This window comes from Oncorhynchus kisutch, linkage group LG10 (genome assembly GCF_002021735.2).
Source record: "Oncorhynchus kisutch isolate 150728-3 linkage group LG10, Okis_V2, whole genome shotgun sequence".
In the NCBI taxonomy this organism is placed as follows: Eukaryota; Metazoa; Chordata; class Actinopteri; order Salmoniformes; family Salmonidae; genus Oncorhynchus; species Oncorhynchus kisutch.
Genome location: NC_034183.2, coordinates 17,789,963 through 17,803,302, shown reverse-complemented (window position 1 = coordinate 17,803,302; position 13,340 = coordinate 17,789,963). Strand labels below are relative to the sequence as shown.

The 13,340-nt window shown below is 41.0% G+C and overlaps 1 protein-coding gene across 1 annotated transcript; it reads right to left on the bottom strand.

Annotated features, from left to right (window-relative positions):
• Positions 1-2,786: 2,786 nt before the first annotated feature.
• Positions 2,787-12,674, bottom strand: LOC109897842 (RGM domain family member B). The gene is made up of 3 exons (XM_020492448.2): positions 12,356-12,674; positions 8,916-9,427; positions 2,787-4,489 (listed from the first exon to the last, which is right to left on the bottom strand). The coding sequence occupies exons 1-3, from the start codon at positions 12,447-12,449 to the stop codon at positions 3,791-3,793; spliced, it is 1,305 nt and encodes a 434-aa protein (XP_020348037.1). The 5' UTR covers positions 12,450-12,674; the 3' UTR covers positions 2,787-3,790.
• Positions 12,675-13,340: the final 666 nt, after the last annotated feature.

The following is a 13,340-nucleotide window of genomic DNA, read 5'->3' as shown; positions in this document are numbered from 1 at the left end:
AATGGCTGTATCTTACACAAGCACAAAGGTAGGGCCACAAACTAGGCCCACAAACCAGGGCCTGAATGCATAACTATTTTACCATTATGCACAGCACACCAGCTACCTGCCGCTGATTCATGGGAAAACAGGACGAGTTGTGATTTAATAAGCCATGAAAAACATGTAAAAAATAATACAAACTTGAGAACTACCATACTTGCTGCTGTCCACAAAGGTAGCTGAGCTATTAAACAGGAGTTCCACACTTTCATATAATTAATTATTTACTCCCTAAATGTGAAATGATTGAAGTGAAAGTGCTTTTAAAAAAGATTGTCCACAGTGAATCTCAGCATTTTTGCTTGAAATAAACTGCATACAGTGAAAGTCTTGCACCATGTTTTTCAGTACAATCTTGACTGAAGATAATATCACTATACCAACAATAACTTCACCAGTCAAATATTTAAATAGCACTACAATGCGAAGAGACTTAACATAGAACATTCTGTTGACCTTGTATAATACAGAACTCTGTGTCCTTATCAAGGCCAAGTCATTTTCAACCTTGTATAAAAACAGCCATCAATCTAACTATTTATCAATCAAGGAGAGGACTCACATAGCACTATCTATTTATCTTGCCAACTGCTCTGTTAATATCAAATTAATTTCTCCGTTGAGAGTATCAATCACTCAAGGGTTTCTTCGCAACTCATTAGCATTTTAATTGTCCTTGTTTACAGGGGAAAATGAAGGGAGACTTGTTGTAGAGAGTGGGTGATGGCCAATCTATATGGCTGAAATGTACAAACACACTTATGTCAATCCTTTACATAACGTAAGTCTACATGTGTGTACCATTCGGAGCATGCAAGACATCTACTCTAAAGGAACATGTTTTTTAAAGAAAAATATTTTTGTAAACATATGTATTTATTTTTATCTTCTAACCTAATTTGTGTACTGGCTTGTCAGATGTTTAAATATTTCAAGTTTGAACTATTCAGAGCCTGCATGTCAGTTTTAGTGGCAGTAGTCATGCTGTCACTAGTTCTCCCAGATATGAATCAGGACTGAATCTTGAGTTTGTTTAACACCGCTAGGAACATGTAAATTTCATCTCCCCACCATGTTCACAATCAAACAACAACATGGACAGTCTTAACCCATCTATTTATGGAATGAAAAATGATAAGGCAACTGAAGTGGGAGGGTTGACAAATGTCATTAAAACAGAAAAGGCTGTATAGTGCAGAAAAATAACCATTAAAGCGTCAATTGGACCCATATAGCCGTCAGCATGTTAACTAGTGCTCTGTGTGCTCGGCTGCCAAGACAAGATATCTTGTGCCAGGTTTTACAACCCAACACAATTTACTCTCTTCATATTTTTTCCCCTCAGATGATATAAAAAATAAGGTTGATGAAGCAGGCACCCCAAAAACCAAATGATTTAGGGCATCTGGAGTGTGCTAAGAGTATAATGATAAAATGTTGACGCATTTCATAATTACTCTGCCCGTCTCCATAACCTTGTGACTCATTGGAGTATCATCTGAAATGTGCATACTAGTATACAGCAGACAATGTGAGAATATGGCTTAGCTTACATTGCAAAATGAATAAATACTGGAATAAAATACAGCCAGGGAATGCTGACGAGCTAACTGGGAACATTTATGTATGTAACAATGTCCTGTGCTGTCTGTGGTGTATTTATTGTTTTTAAAATACTGTCAAGCACAGGCCAAACCTTGATTGAAGCCTAGTCTGGCAAACTAGATCAGATTCACTAGCCAGCTCAGCAGCTCAGCAGTAAACTAACATTTACACACAGACCACACATAAACACCCCCTACTGCTGCACACACACGCGTATGCACACAAAGAAAGTAGAGCCAGATAGAAGCAGTTCGTTTGGGGACTCTTGAGGAACCCGGCAGGGAATCAGTGGGATAATAACCATGGCATGTTCTGTATGCAGGAAGAGGGCACCTATAGCCTACAGACTTGGAAAACCTGGATTATTAGCTTAATATAACCATTGACTATGCTTCTATGAATGGTACTTTCAGAGTGCTATACACACCCTTCTGTTAACTATATTTTGTAGTTGCCAGTTCAGGAATAGCCTTTAAGTCCCTAACAAAACAAACAAAATGAGGTTCTCTCCTTACTTGGAGACAAAACCTTGTCCCTCACTATTTGTCAAATTGTAAATTATTTGGCACAGATTTGGCATAAAAAAAACTAGTTACCCAATTGGCTTAATCCAAATTCATTTCAGAACTGCTTAAATGTAGATCTCCATTTAATCAACAGGAAAGTGGGCTGGACGGGCTAGAGGGAAAGCCATCAATATCTCTGGCTTGTCAATCTGTGGAATAGGCTCCAGTGCGCAGCAGAAATGTGTGATATTTCGGTTGGCAAGTAAATCCCTCCCACACGGTCCATGACACAAATGTCCCGCTCGTTCAACACAACCTGAACACCTAATGCCTTCATTTTAAATATATCCAGGGTGTTTTTCGAAAGTGTTTCACTTTATCCGAAACTGAGAAGTGGGTCTTATCCATCAGTGGTGCAAAGGCTGTGGCAGTGACAATTTCTTATGGGTTTTATCCCACCAATTATAGCCTTTTTATTACTTTCACTCAGAAACAGTCAATGGCCTATGCTAAATCCAAAATACAACCATTTAGGAAAACTCAAAGAATTGACAGATTTGCACTAGCAAAACCCATCTAGTGCAGTAGACAGCATTGAAAGGTGGATGGAAAAATATCAAACAAACTAAGCCCTGGTGTCCAACACTTTTTAATATGGAAAATGACAGCTAAGGTAAAACACATATTAGTTAACTTTTCATACAAGAATTTAAAAATACCTAACTAATCACAACAATAAAACTAGTACAGTTAAAACATCTATACACAGGAAAATGTACACAGTATAAAACACATATATACACTCTTTCAATATATTATTATATAGAGATTTTGTTTCTTTACCTTTAAAAACTGAAAGCCAAGCAGCTTGAAGAGGGAGTGTTTCACCTAACTGATAACTATCACACTTGGATGCAGTGAAAAGTACAGAGAATATCACACTTAAACCAAATACATATGGATAGGTAGTATTTTCAGTTAGTTGTTGGATCATCCCATTTAAGAAACATACATATTTTCAGTAAATATGACAACACAGAGGAACTAAAATGTGTAGTGTTAACTGTTTGGTGCCAAATGATGATACTGTAAAGAAGATTGTGGAAATGAAAGACACAAAGGTCTCTGCACTATAATAGACCATTTTCACCATCTTCAGCCTGATAGGCCTACTTTCTATGATTGTGATGTCTGGCAGGGTTGTGTGCATCGTGACGTATTCCCAACAAACATGAAATATTTACAAAGATGACTTTTGATAAGCTGTCTTACATCCAGGCTCACAGACGACAACAACAGTGTTATGATGAATTTCACATTTCAAGCATCCTGTAACAGTCTTAATCCAATTTACAAACAGTGTGAAAATGGAAAGAGCATTACGCACTTAACCATCGACAGATCCCACATGATTGTGTGCATTCAGACTCATACTCAATTAAGTGGCAGATACTGGCAGCCATCATGTATTTGGGGACAAGAAGCATTGGGATCCTTTTTGAGTGTTAAATCCTTCAAACGGTTCAGTGACAGGAAAAGAACCACAACATTCACAAATGCAAAAGAAAAACATCTCTGACTTTTAGGCACTCTGTCCTCAAGCTGGGGTCACTTCAACTTTGAGTCCTATTTTCCCTTTACAAAAGCAGCAGAACCAGAAGCAGGAATGTGACCAGACTGGGAGTGGCTGTAGCCAGTATGTGTGGCCCGCCTCTGTTGAGTTGGACACGAGGAGTCCTCGGAGAGTTCTGCTTCAGTTTGCTGGGAGGAAGGGCCTTCAGATCCTCCAGGGCCCCGTAGGCTGCCATGGAGAACTCAGGGTCCCCCGTAGTGAGCAGGTCAAACACACAGGACTGGAAGTACACGTCCTCCACCTGCAGGGTCTCCCTGCACTTGGCCGTGGCATGCTCCACTGTGTAGGTCTGGTGTGGGGGCAGGAGGGGCCCCAGCTCGGGGTTAGACCCAGAGCCCGGGAGGCGGGGGTGAAGAGGTTGGCGCCCCAGCATGTGCTCCTTGATGAGCTCGTTGCGCGGGCATCCGTGCAGACAGAGCTGCAGCCCACTGTTCTCCTCAGAAAAGTCAAGGGTGTCCTCCGGCATGCGGATGGCAAAGGTAAGGTAGCGGCCCACCCGGCGCACTATGATGGACGTCCCGATGTAGCGGGCCTGGATCTTCACCAGGCGGCCCCCGGAGCCGCCCTTCTCTACGATCCACAGACTGCCCCCCTCCCCACCACTCCGTGTGCCATCCTGGAAGGCAGAGGGTAGGTCTTCTGTGGTGGCCTGGTACACCTTCTGCTCCGTACAGCCATGGTACGACTTGAAGATCACCGTTATCTGAAAGACACAAACAAAGAGATGCCAGTGAATGAAAGTCAGTTCCTGATTTAATTGGAGGCAATTAAATTAACCTCTACCCTTCTACTCTTTCAATAGCACTGCATGAAGGTAAAATCTGTTGAAAATTGTGTCCTGCATACAGATACACAGATTACTAATAGGTCTACTAAGCAGCAGAACCATCAGAAGCATTCAAAAGGTGTAATACTGTGTTGAGCCACAGTATGTCAGTAGGACCTTCACTTTTTATGACAAGGGGAACAGTTCATTTCAAAGTTTGAAAACCCAAATTCCTGTCTTTCTCTTGGAAAAGGTATACAACTATTGTGTAATCTGAAGGAAGGAAAGCACCGTGAGCAGAAATATTCATTATGCCCTTTATTTTACAGTAAATATGGACTAGAAAACATCACTAATACATAGATGATGTCTTGTCCCACCAATTTAGAGATAATCAACCCCAAAGAAACAACTAGGCCTACTCAATATGTGCTTTCTAAAACAAATATCAATGTAAATGTCATAAACCATTGCATATGTATGGCTCCATACTTTTTCTTGAGAGAGTACAGGATCAAACAAACCCAGCTGTCTGATAGACCCATAAATCAGAAATACCTTCTACTACAACTGCCACAGGGTCTGGACTACTCTCTGACTGGATATTTTGTACTAGGCCGACATTTCTTCAAAGCTGTTCTTAAAAGAGGTGGCTATGGTTAACTTTACAGTTAAGGGGATACTGTTTGTGATGAACAATTTCCTTTCTGTACTGTAACAGTTGAAAATTACCCCAATTCAAGCAGATGGTGGTGGCATGCTGGTGTTGGCACCGGCACCCTGACTTACAGCTTTGTATTTTTCTCCTCATATGCACTCAAAACTATTTTAAATAGTTGGGTCTGAAATCTGTTCAAACGGTTCTCTTTAGTAGTGTTTGGGCGGCAGGGTAGCCTAGTGGTTAGAGCATAGGACTAGTAACCGGAAGGTTGCAAGTTCAAATCCCTGAGCTGACAAGGTACAAATCTGTCATTCTGCCCCTGAACAGGCAGTTAACCCACTGTTCCTAGGCAGTCATTGAAAACAAGAATTTTTTCTTAACTGATTTGCATAGTTAAATAAAGGTAAAAACTTTGAAAACGCATATGCGAAGGTTATTTAGTAAACTTCTTGAGGTTCATGGATTTCAACAAACTCTATGAAAGAACTTGCAGACCACAGTTAGTATAACTTTGTTTTTATAGAATCTAGCCTATATGATTTGGCCTAGGCCAATTTCTATTGGTCTTCTCAATCTGGCTAGTCCAAAACCAACTCGTTAGTGCTGTTGCTTGTAATTCACATGCGCTGAAAATAACAGTACTGATAAAAATAGATTCTCTTAGAAAATAAGCAAATGTGGCAAGGTGGGCTAGCACTAGTAAAATTGATAGTAGGCCTACTTTTTAGTGTCTACCAAGTGTTGTATTCATCTTGTGCATATCTACAAATAATACGTTGAGCTCCAAGTATGGTCTTCAGTATAAATATAGCCAAAGAACCAGACTTAAATTAAAAAGACACACTCAATCAGTAGAATCAAAAATATGCTGCTTCTACCAAACAACTTAGTTATTTTTCCAAATAATGTCATATTTACACAAAAAGACCTGTTAATTATTTGACCAGAGAGCTGAAAAAGGTTATCCAACTGTGGGAGAGGAAAATGTTTGAACAAGCGTTAATCACTACCATATGACTACCCATGTGTTAAAGGTAAAGCGCTCAAGCATGTCCCTGATCCAACCCCACTGAATGACCCAGTCTTTCCACTGGTGTCTGGAAGAGAAAAGGTCAGAGGTAGGGTGCCTGGAGGCAGTAGAGACAGATTGATTCCTAACTTGAGATAATATTTCTATATATTGCACCATCGTTCAATGTATGACATACAGTACCAGTCAAAAGTTTGGACAGACCTACTCATTTTTCTTAATTTTTTACTATTTTCTACATTGTAGCATAATAGTGAAGACATCAAAACAATGAAATAACACATACGGAATCATGTAGTAGCCAAAAAAGTGTTAGACAAATCAAAATATACTGTAAATTTTAGATTCTTCAAAGTAGCCACCCTTTGCCTTGATTACAGCTTTGCACACTCTTGGCATTCTCTCAACCAGCTTCATGAGGAATGCTTTACCAACAGTTTTGAAGGAGTTCCCACATATACGGAGCACTTGTTGGCTACTTTTCCTTCAGACAGCTGGGTTTGTTTGATCCTGTACTCTCTCAAGAAAAAGTATGGAGCCATACATATGCAATGGTTTATGACATTTACATTGATATTTGTTTTAGAAAGCACATATTGAGTAGGCCTAGTTGTGAAGGAAAAGTAGTCCAACTCATCCCAAACCATCTCAATTGGGTTGAGGTCAGGTGATTGTGGAGGCCAGGTCTTCTGATGCAGCACTCCATCACCCTCCTTGGTCAAATAGCCCTTACTCAGCCTGGAGGTGTGTTGGGTCATTGTCCTGTTGAAAAACAAATGATAGTCCTAAGCGCAAACCAGATGGGATGGCGTATCGCTGCAGAATCCTGTGGTAGCCATGCTGGTTAAGTGTGCCTTGAATTCTAAATAAATCACAGACAGTGTCACCAGCAAAACACCCCCACACTGCCTCCTCCATACTTCATTGTTGGAACCACATATGCAGAGATCATCCTTCACCAACTCTGCGTCTCACAAAGACACGGTGATTGGAACCAAAAAATTTGGACTCATCAGCTCAAAGGACAGATTTCCACCGGTCTAATGTTCATTGCTCATGATCTAATGTACATTGCTCGTGTTTCTTGGCCCAAGCAAGTCTCTTCTTATTATTGGTGTCCTTTAGTAGTGGTTTCTTTGCACCAATTCGACCATGAAGGCCTGATTCACGCAGTCTCCTCTGAACAGTTGACGTTGAGATGTGTCTGTTACTTGAACTCTGTGAAGCATTTATTTGGGCTTCAATCTAAGGTGCAGTTAACTCTAATGAACCTTTCCTCTGCAGCAGCGGTAACTCGGTTTTCCGTCCTGTGATGGTCCTCATGAGAGCCAGTTTCATCATAGCGCTTTATGGTTTTTGCAACTGAACTATAATGTCAATATTTCATCCAGCCAGGCGCGACACAAAACTCAGAAATAACTATATAATTCATGCCTTACCTTTGACAAGCTTCTTCTGTTGGCACTCCAATATGTCCCATAAACATCACAAATGGTCCTTTTGTTTTATTAATTCCGTTGTTATATATCCAAAATGTCAATTTATTTGGTGCGTTTGATCCAGAAAAACATACAACTTTAGGTATTTTTAAACGTAAATAATCTATAAAATGTAAGACGGGATAAACTGCGTTCAATAGCGGCTAAAAACAAAGTGGAGCGAGCTTTCAGGTCGCGCGCCCCTGACAAACAGTACACTAGGGTCGACCCTTGTTCTGAACAGCCCTACTTCTTCATTACACAAAGGAAAAACATCAAACAATTTCTAAAGACTGTTGACATCCAGTGGAAGCGATAGGAACTGCAAGCAAGTGCCTTAGAAATCTAGATCCCCATAGAATAACCCATTGAAAAGAGTGACCTGAAAGAATACTTTCCCTAGATGGTTTGTCCTTGGAGTTTCGCCTGCCAAATAAGTTCTGTTATACTCAGACATGATTCAAACCGTTTTAGAAACTTCAGAGTGTTTTCTATCCAAATCTACTAATGATATGCATATCCTAGCTTCTGGGCCCGAGTAGAAGGCAGTTTACTTTGGGAACACTTTTCATCCGGACATGAAAATACCGCCCCCTAGCCTAGAGAGGTTAAAGTAATGATGGACTGTAGTTTCTCTTTGCTTCTTTGAGCTGTTCTTGCCATAATATGGACTTGGTCTTTTACCTAATAGGGCTATCTTCTGTATAGCACCCCAACCTTGTCACAACAACTGATTGGCTCAAATGCATTTAGGAAATTAACAAATTAACAAGGCACACCAGTTAATTGAAATGCATTTCAGGTGACTACCTCATGAAGCTGGTTGAGAGAATGCCAAGACTGTGCAAAGCTGTCATCAAGGCAAAGGGTGGCTACTTTGAAGAACCTCAAATATGAAATATATATGCCTATTTCTCAGGGATGGGTAGCGTCAAGAAATGAACACTTTATTTGTAACTACATGATTCCATGTGTTGTTTCATAGTTTTAAATGTCTTCACTATAATTCTACAATGTAGAAAATCGTAAAAATAAAGAAAAACCCTTGAATGAGTAGGTGTGTCCAAACGTTTGACTGGTACTGTACATTAAAAATGCAGGTATCTTTGTTATGATTGAGACCTACGTTTTTCAGTGTTTTAATGACATTACTGTCAGCAACATGACCAGATGTGAACCCATAGCACAGCTTACCTTGCTGGTGGCGGTGGCACTGGAGCCCAGGACAACAGGCACGTTAGTCACCTGCACTGACAGGTAGCGGTTATCGATGAGAGGCCATGCCCCCTCCACCTTGCACGTCTGGAACTCGTTGCGGAACGTCCGCAGGTGCGGGTCTCCGAATAATCCACAGTGGGCGTACTTCTTCCCCTGGCCTGCGGGGCCCAAGGCCAGCACACGGCTCTCGTAGTCGCATAGCTCGGACACGGCCGGCCTGCTGGTGCTGGTGGCCTTGGCTGAGGAGGTGGGCCCGTCGCTGGAGCAGTTTTGCTGGGAGAAGAGCTCCTTGATGCGGAACACAGCTGAGTGGTAGACCAGGTCGCCCCTGCAGCTGCGCGCCGTGCGTCGGGTACACAGGGCGTAGGCGCGCAGGGCGATGCAGTAGTCCACATCGGACAGGGAGTCCTCTTGGAGACCACTAGAGGGCGAGGTAGAGGCCACGTACTCCGCATTGCAGCGCTGGATACGGCACTGCTGGCAGTGTGCTGTGGGGAGGGAGGAAACAGTAGGCAGGTGTTACATGTTTATCGTCGCTAAAGTTGTCAACAACCCCCCAATAACAGGTGACCAGAAACATTAGGGGGAAAGTATTTTATTTAGAACTTGAACCATTCATGTGTAAGTCAAAGCGAAGATATAGCTTGGCCTAGTTCATGGTAGTGTATACGAATGTGTTTTGTGTCTCAACTCATTGTAAGAGTGAACATTGATAATGAAAAAACTGCTTAACACAACTGTAACGACCATATAATAAAAGAGATGTCCAATAGAAAACACTCTTATTTGTTTGTTCACTACCTAATAACTTTGTTATCGTGACTTTGCAGGGTTTAAACACATCAGCTGTACAACCTAGCTACGTGCAGCAGGACAGCCAAACTTTTCCACCTATGGAGTTTACGTCAATAAAGAGCTCATTAAAACCCAACTACACCAGCCAGCCCACACGGGAATGGTCAGTCCAAACTTATTTCCCTCAACTCACCTTCACTGAAATAACACAGTGCTTCACTGCTGGAGGAAGCCAATCTGTGTAGTTTGCTTAAGGGTGTTGAATATGGTTTGGCTGTTGCTGGGTCAATATGGGGGGCATTAAGGAGCATGGCACATGACCACTGTATAAGAGGCTGAATTCAGACCCAAGAGGAACTGCACAAAGAGCCGTGCTTGTTCAGCATTGAGCAACAGCTGGCCAAGGATGTTGGGATTGTATAAATTTGGCACTTCCTGTGTGAAGTTATTACTCAGTACTGTGCATCTGCCAGTGAATATGTTGGGGGCGACAAGGAGACTATGTATTCCAATGTTTGATGTTGAGAATATTATATCTTATCTTGAAGCTCTAGATGCCAGGTGCATTTGCATTACATCAACATAATGCCTGTGCAAGTGTCATAAGATGTCACAGATATAACACACTTAAATAAACACCCTCAATAAGACTGAAAACAGAAATATAAACAATATTTTTTATTAACATTGAAAGAAGAGCTGACATAGGCTAATCAACAAGTCCTCCAAACTGTTTTAAATCCAAAGGGCATGATGAACTTGCCAATAATAAAAATATTGAAATATTTTTCCCCAGACAGTCCGAAAAGACCCTTGGTTGCAAACTGTGTGAATAAATTCTCTAGTAACTGAAGCCCACATGGGTCTTGGCAACTGTTAATCAAAACGGAGATGAGTGTGAGGTCAACTCAGAAGCATTCTACCATCCCTCATCTGATTTCCGCCAATGATCTCCCTGCAAGCACTGGGGTCACCGAACTCGGCTATGATTGTCAATTTTTGACAATCACGGCATATACAGCTATGAACAACCATGTCTATCTCTAAAGGCTCTTTATGGCCAGCCTTTGACAAGAGGCAATGTGACAACCATGTGCGGAAAACATGGGAAAGGATTAAGAAGAGAATAGGACGAATTTGCATTTATAACAACATATTTCAATAGGCTTGAGAACAATTTAAGGGAAACAAAATAAACTGAACTAAGGACGAATTTGCATTTATAACAACATATTTCAATAGGCTTGAGAACAATTTAAGGGAAACAAAATAAACTGAACTAATCTGTGGAATAGAGGATGGCTTTAATATGTAAACAAGGCAAGTATGTCATATCCAGTTTCATAAGAATTATCATCATCATCATCCTGCTATGTACATGAATACCCTCAAAATGCACAATAACCATGTCATAGCAGTCTACCACATTATGGGGAAGTAATAATTTAACTGGGGGTGATTAATGGACAATAAATATTTCATGATAATTATGCTGAACTACATTGAAAATGATTAAACTATCACTAATATAGGCTACTACTGTTTTGCAATGCGTAAACGTGGCTAAATGAAATCCATTACATTAGAATTCATAGCGCCCAACTTTATGTGAAGTTTATCTAACGATCTATGGAGAAACGCCCCATTGATTTGTTGACCTTCCCATTTCTACCACTCTTTTTGTGAGTGAAACTTGTGTAGGTAATATTATGCGAGTTTAAAGTCAAAAGGCAAATCACCACACATACACACTTTGTTTCGTTAGTTAGATGCATGTTTTGGTAACAAAGCATCCAAACGTCTGACGATGTATCGCGCATGCACACAACAAAGCTCAGGCGAAAAAACACGTCAAGTTACTGCACGATGGACACATTCAGAGGCCGAGAAGTCTGACACCATGCCATGCATGGTAACAAATGAAGCATGAACACAACACCATCTAACGTTTCATTTTGCAAGGTAAACTAGTCACGGCACTAACAGTTGGTTAGCGTGTTACGTGTTAAAACGTATTAGCAATTTGTTGCTACTTTGTACAAGCAACATGTTTGAATACAACGTCAATAGGTTATCAAGCCAAATGCTAACGATCTTTATTAGCGGACTTCTACAAGCTCGAACTTTATTCAAGGCATTGTGTGTGAATGTAGTATCGATAAAGTATAACTATGATCGTGAAAAAAAATACATCATTGAAGACTGCTCGTGATTAATGTTACTTGACGCATTTAGAGAATGTAGCTAAATTTCGACCGAAGTAGCTCGTGTTGTCTAGCCAGCTAACTAGCAACAGCAGCAGGTTGGTTCGCGACGATGGCTGCTAAGCTAGCCTGGTATAGGCCAATGACTACCGTTATATTTGAAGGTCTAGGCACACAGCAAAAGTCCGCTGATGACCGATTTAACTTATAGTAAATGTCAAACAGTAAATAACTACATGTACATACATATACTGTAAACAAAACACACTGCCATATTTTAGTTCATAAATATTTATAAAGCGAGTGTTTTTGTGAACAAGTCTCGCTCATCTTCAGCACAGCCAAGAAAGTTTTCCATCATCCATTCGCGATGCGGGGAAAATGTTTTGCATGCATCACATATGAATGTTGCCTTACCTGGTCTGAGTAGCAGCGAAAGTAAAGCCATCGTACAATTAATATAATTCCAAAGCTGCCGCTTAGCCAAGTTTTGAGGTCCGCTTCTCCCCATGCCAATCCATTCAGTTAGAATGGAGTTCTTCGACTGCTGCTCATCAACGCAGTAGCTGCGGGAAATTAGACATAAATTCGTATTTTTCCCCTGTGCTGTCTTTCAAAAGGGGTCTAAGTCTTCAGGGCGGCTCTACGTGGGAGGGGTCTAACAGAGTAGACGGGGATCAGAGGGGCTTGTTCGCCAATGAAACACTAATTATTCGTTAACCACTTGATATTTACATAAGCGGTTTGTGGCAATCATGGAACATTGGGACCAAGCCAATGGAAAGTGTTTCTAAAGACAATGAAGGCGGTGCAAAATATTTGTTGTGTAGTGTTTGAGAGGGAGTTAAATTAACAGGTAACCAACCGGTCAGGAAAGAGTGATGATGAAAATGATAGTTCTCACATCTAAATACAGCATGATTCTTTTTGCAGCCAACGTGATTTATCTCAAGACTGAAATAGTGAACCTCTTTCTGGGGAGAGATATGAGTTGTAGCTATGTCCACATAGCATGCCCCTCTGCACTATAACGCATTCAGCTGTGGCAGTTGTCCTGTTTGAGCTCCCTGGGTCTCAACAGAGCTGCGGAGCAAATTGCCCAATGCAAACAATCGTATTGTTTCTCTGCTCTAAGCATTACATTACTTCCTCCAACTGCTGAAGAAAATTCTCACCCAGGATGACAATGGTGTCATTAATGTCTAGCTTTGCTATTCATGCTAGGTGTTACATGGTGGTAAACGACCCTAGGTTTGAATACAGATGTGTCACATATATCAGCATGAAAGCATGAAGGGAGTGAGCTTCAAGATACTTTTGTCACTTTGCTATTAGGCTGAATCTTTGTAAGGCGAGGCAGGTCACGTCATACAAGTTCAGAGGTGACATGTGTTAATGTATG

Excerpts from the sequence above, each read along its gene's own strand:
- LOC109897842 (XM_020492448.2), bottom strand. The coding sequence starts at position 12,449 with ATGGGGAGAAGCGGACCTCAAAACTTGGCTAAGCGGCAGCTTTGGAAT. Across the intron at positions 9,428-12,355 it reads TTCGCTGCTACTCAGACCAG|CACACTGCCAGCAGTGCCGT; the intron begins GTAAGGCAACAT and ends CCCTCCCCACAG. Across the intron at positions 4,490-8,915 it reads GTGCCACCGCCACCAGCAAG|ATAACGGTGATCTTCAAGTC; the intron begins GTAAGCTGTGCT and ends TGTGTCTTTCAG.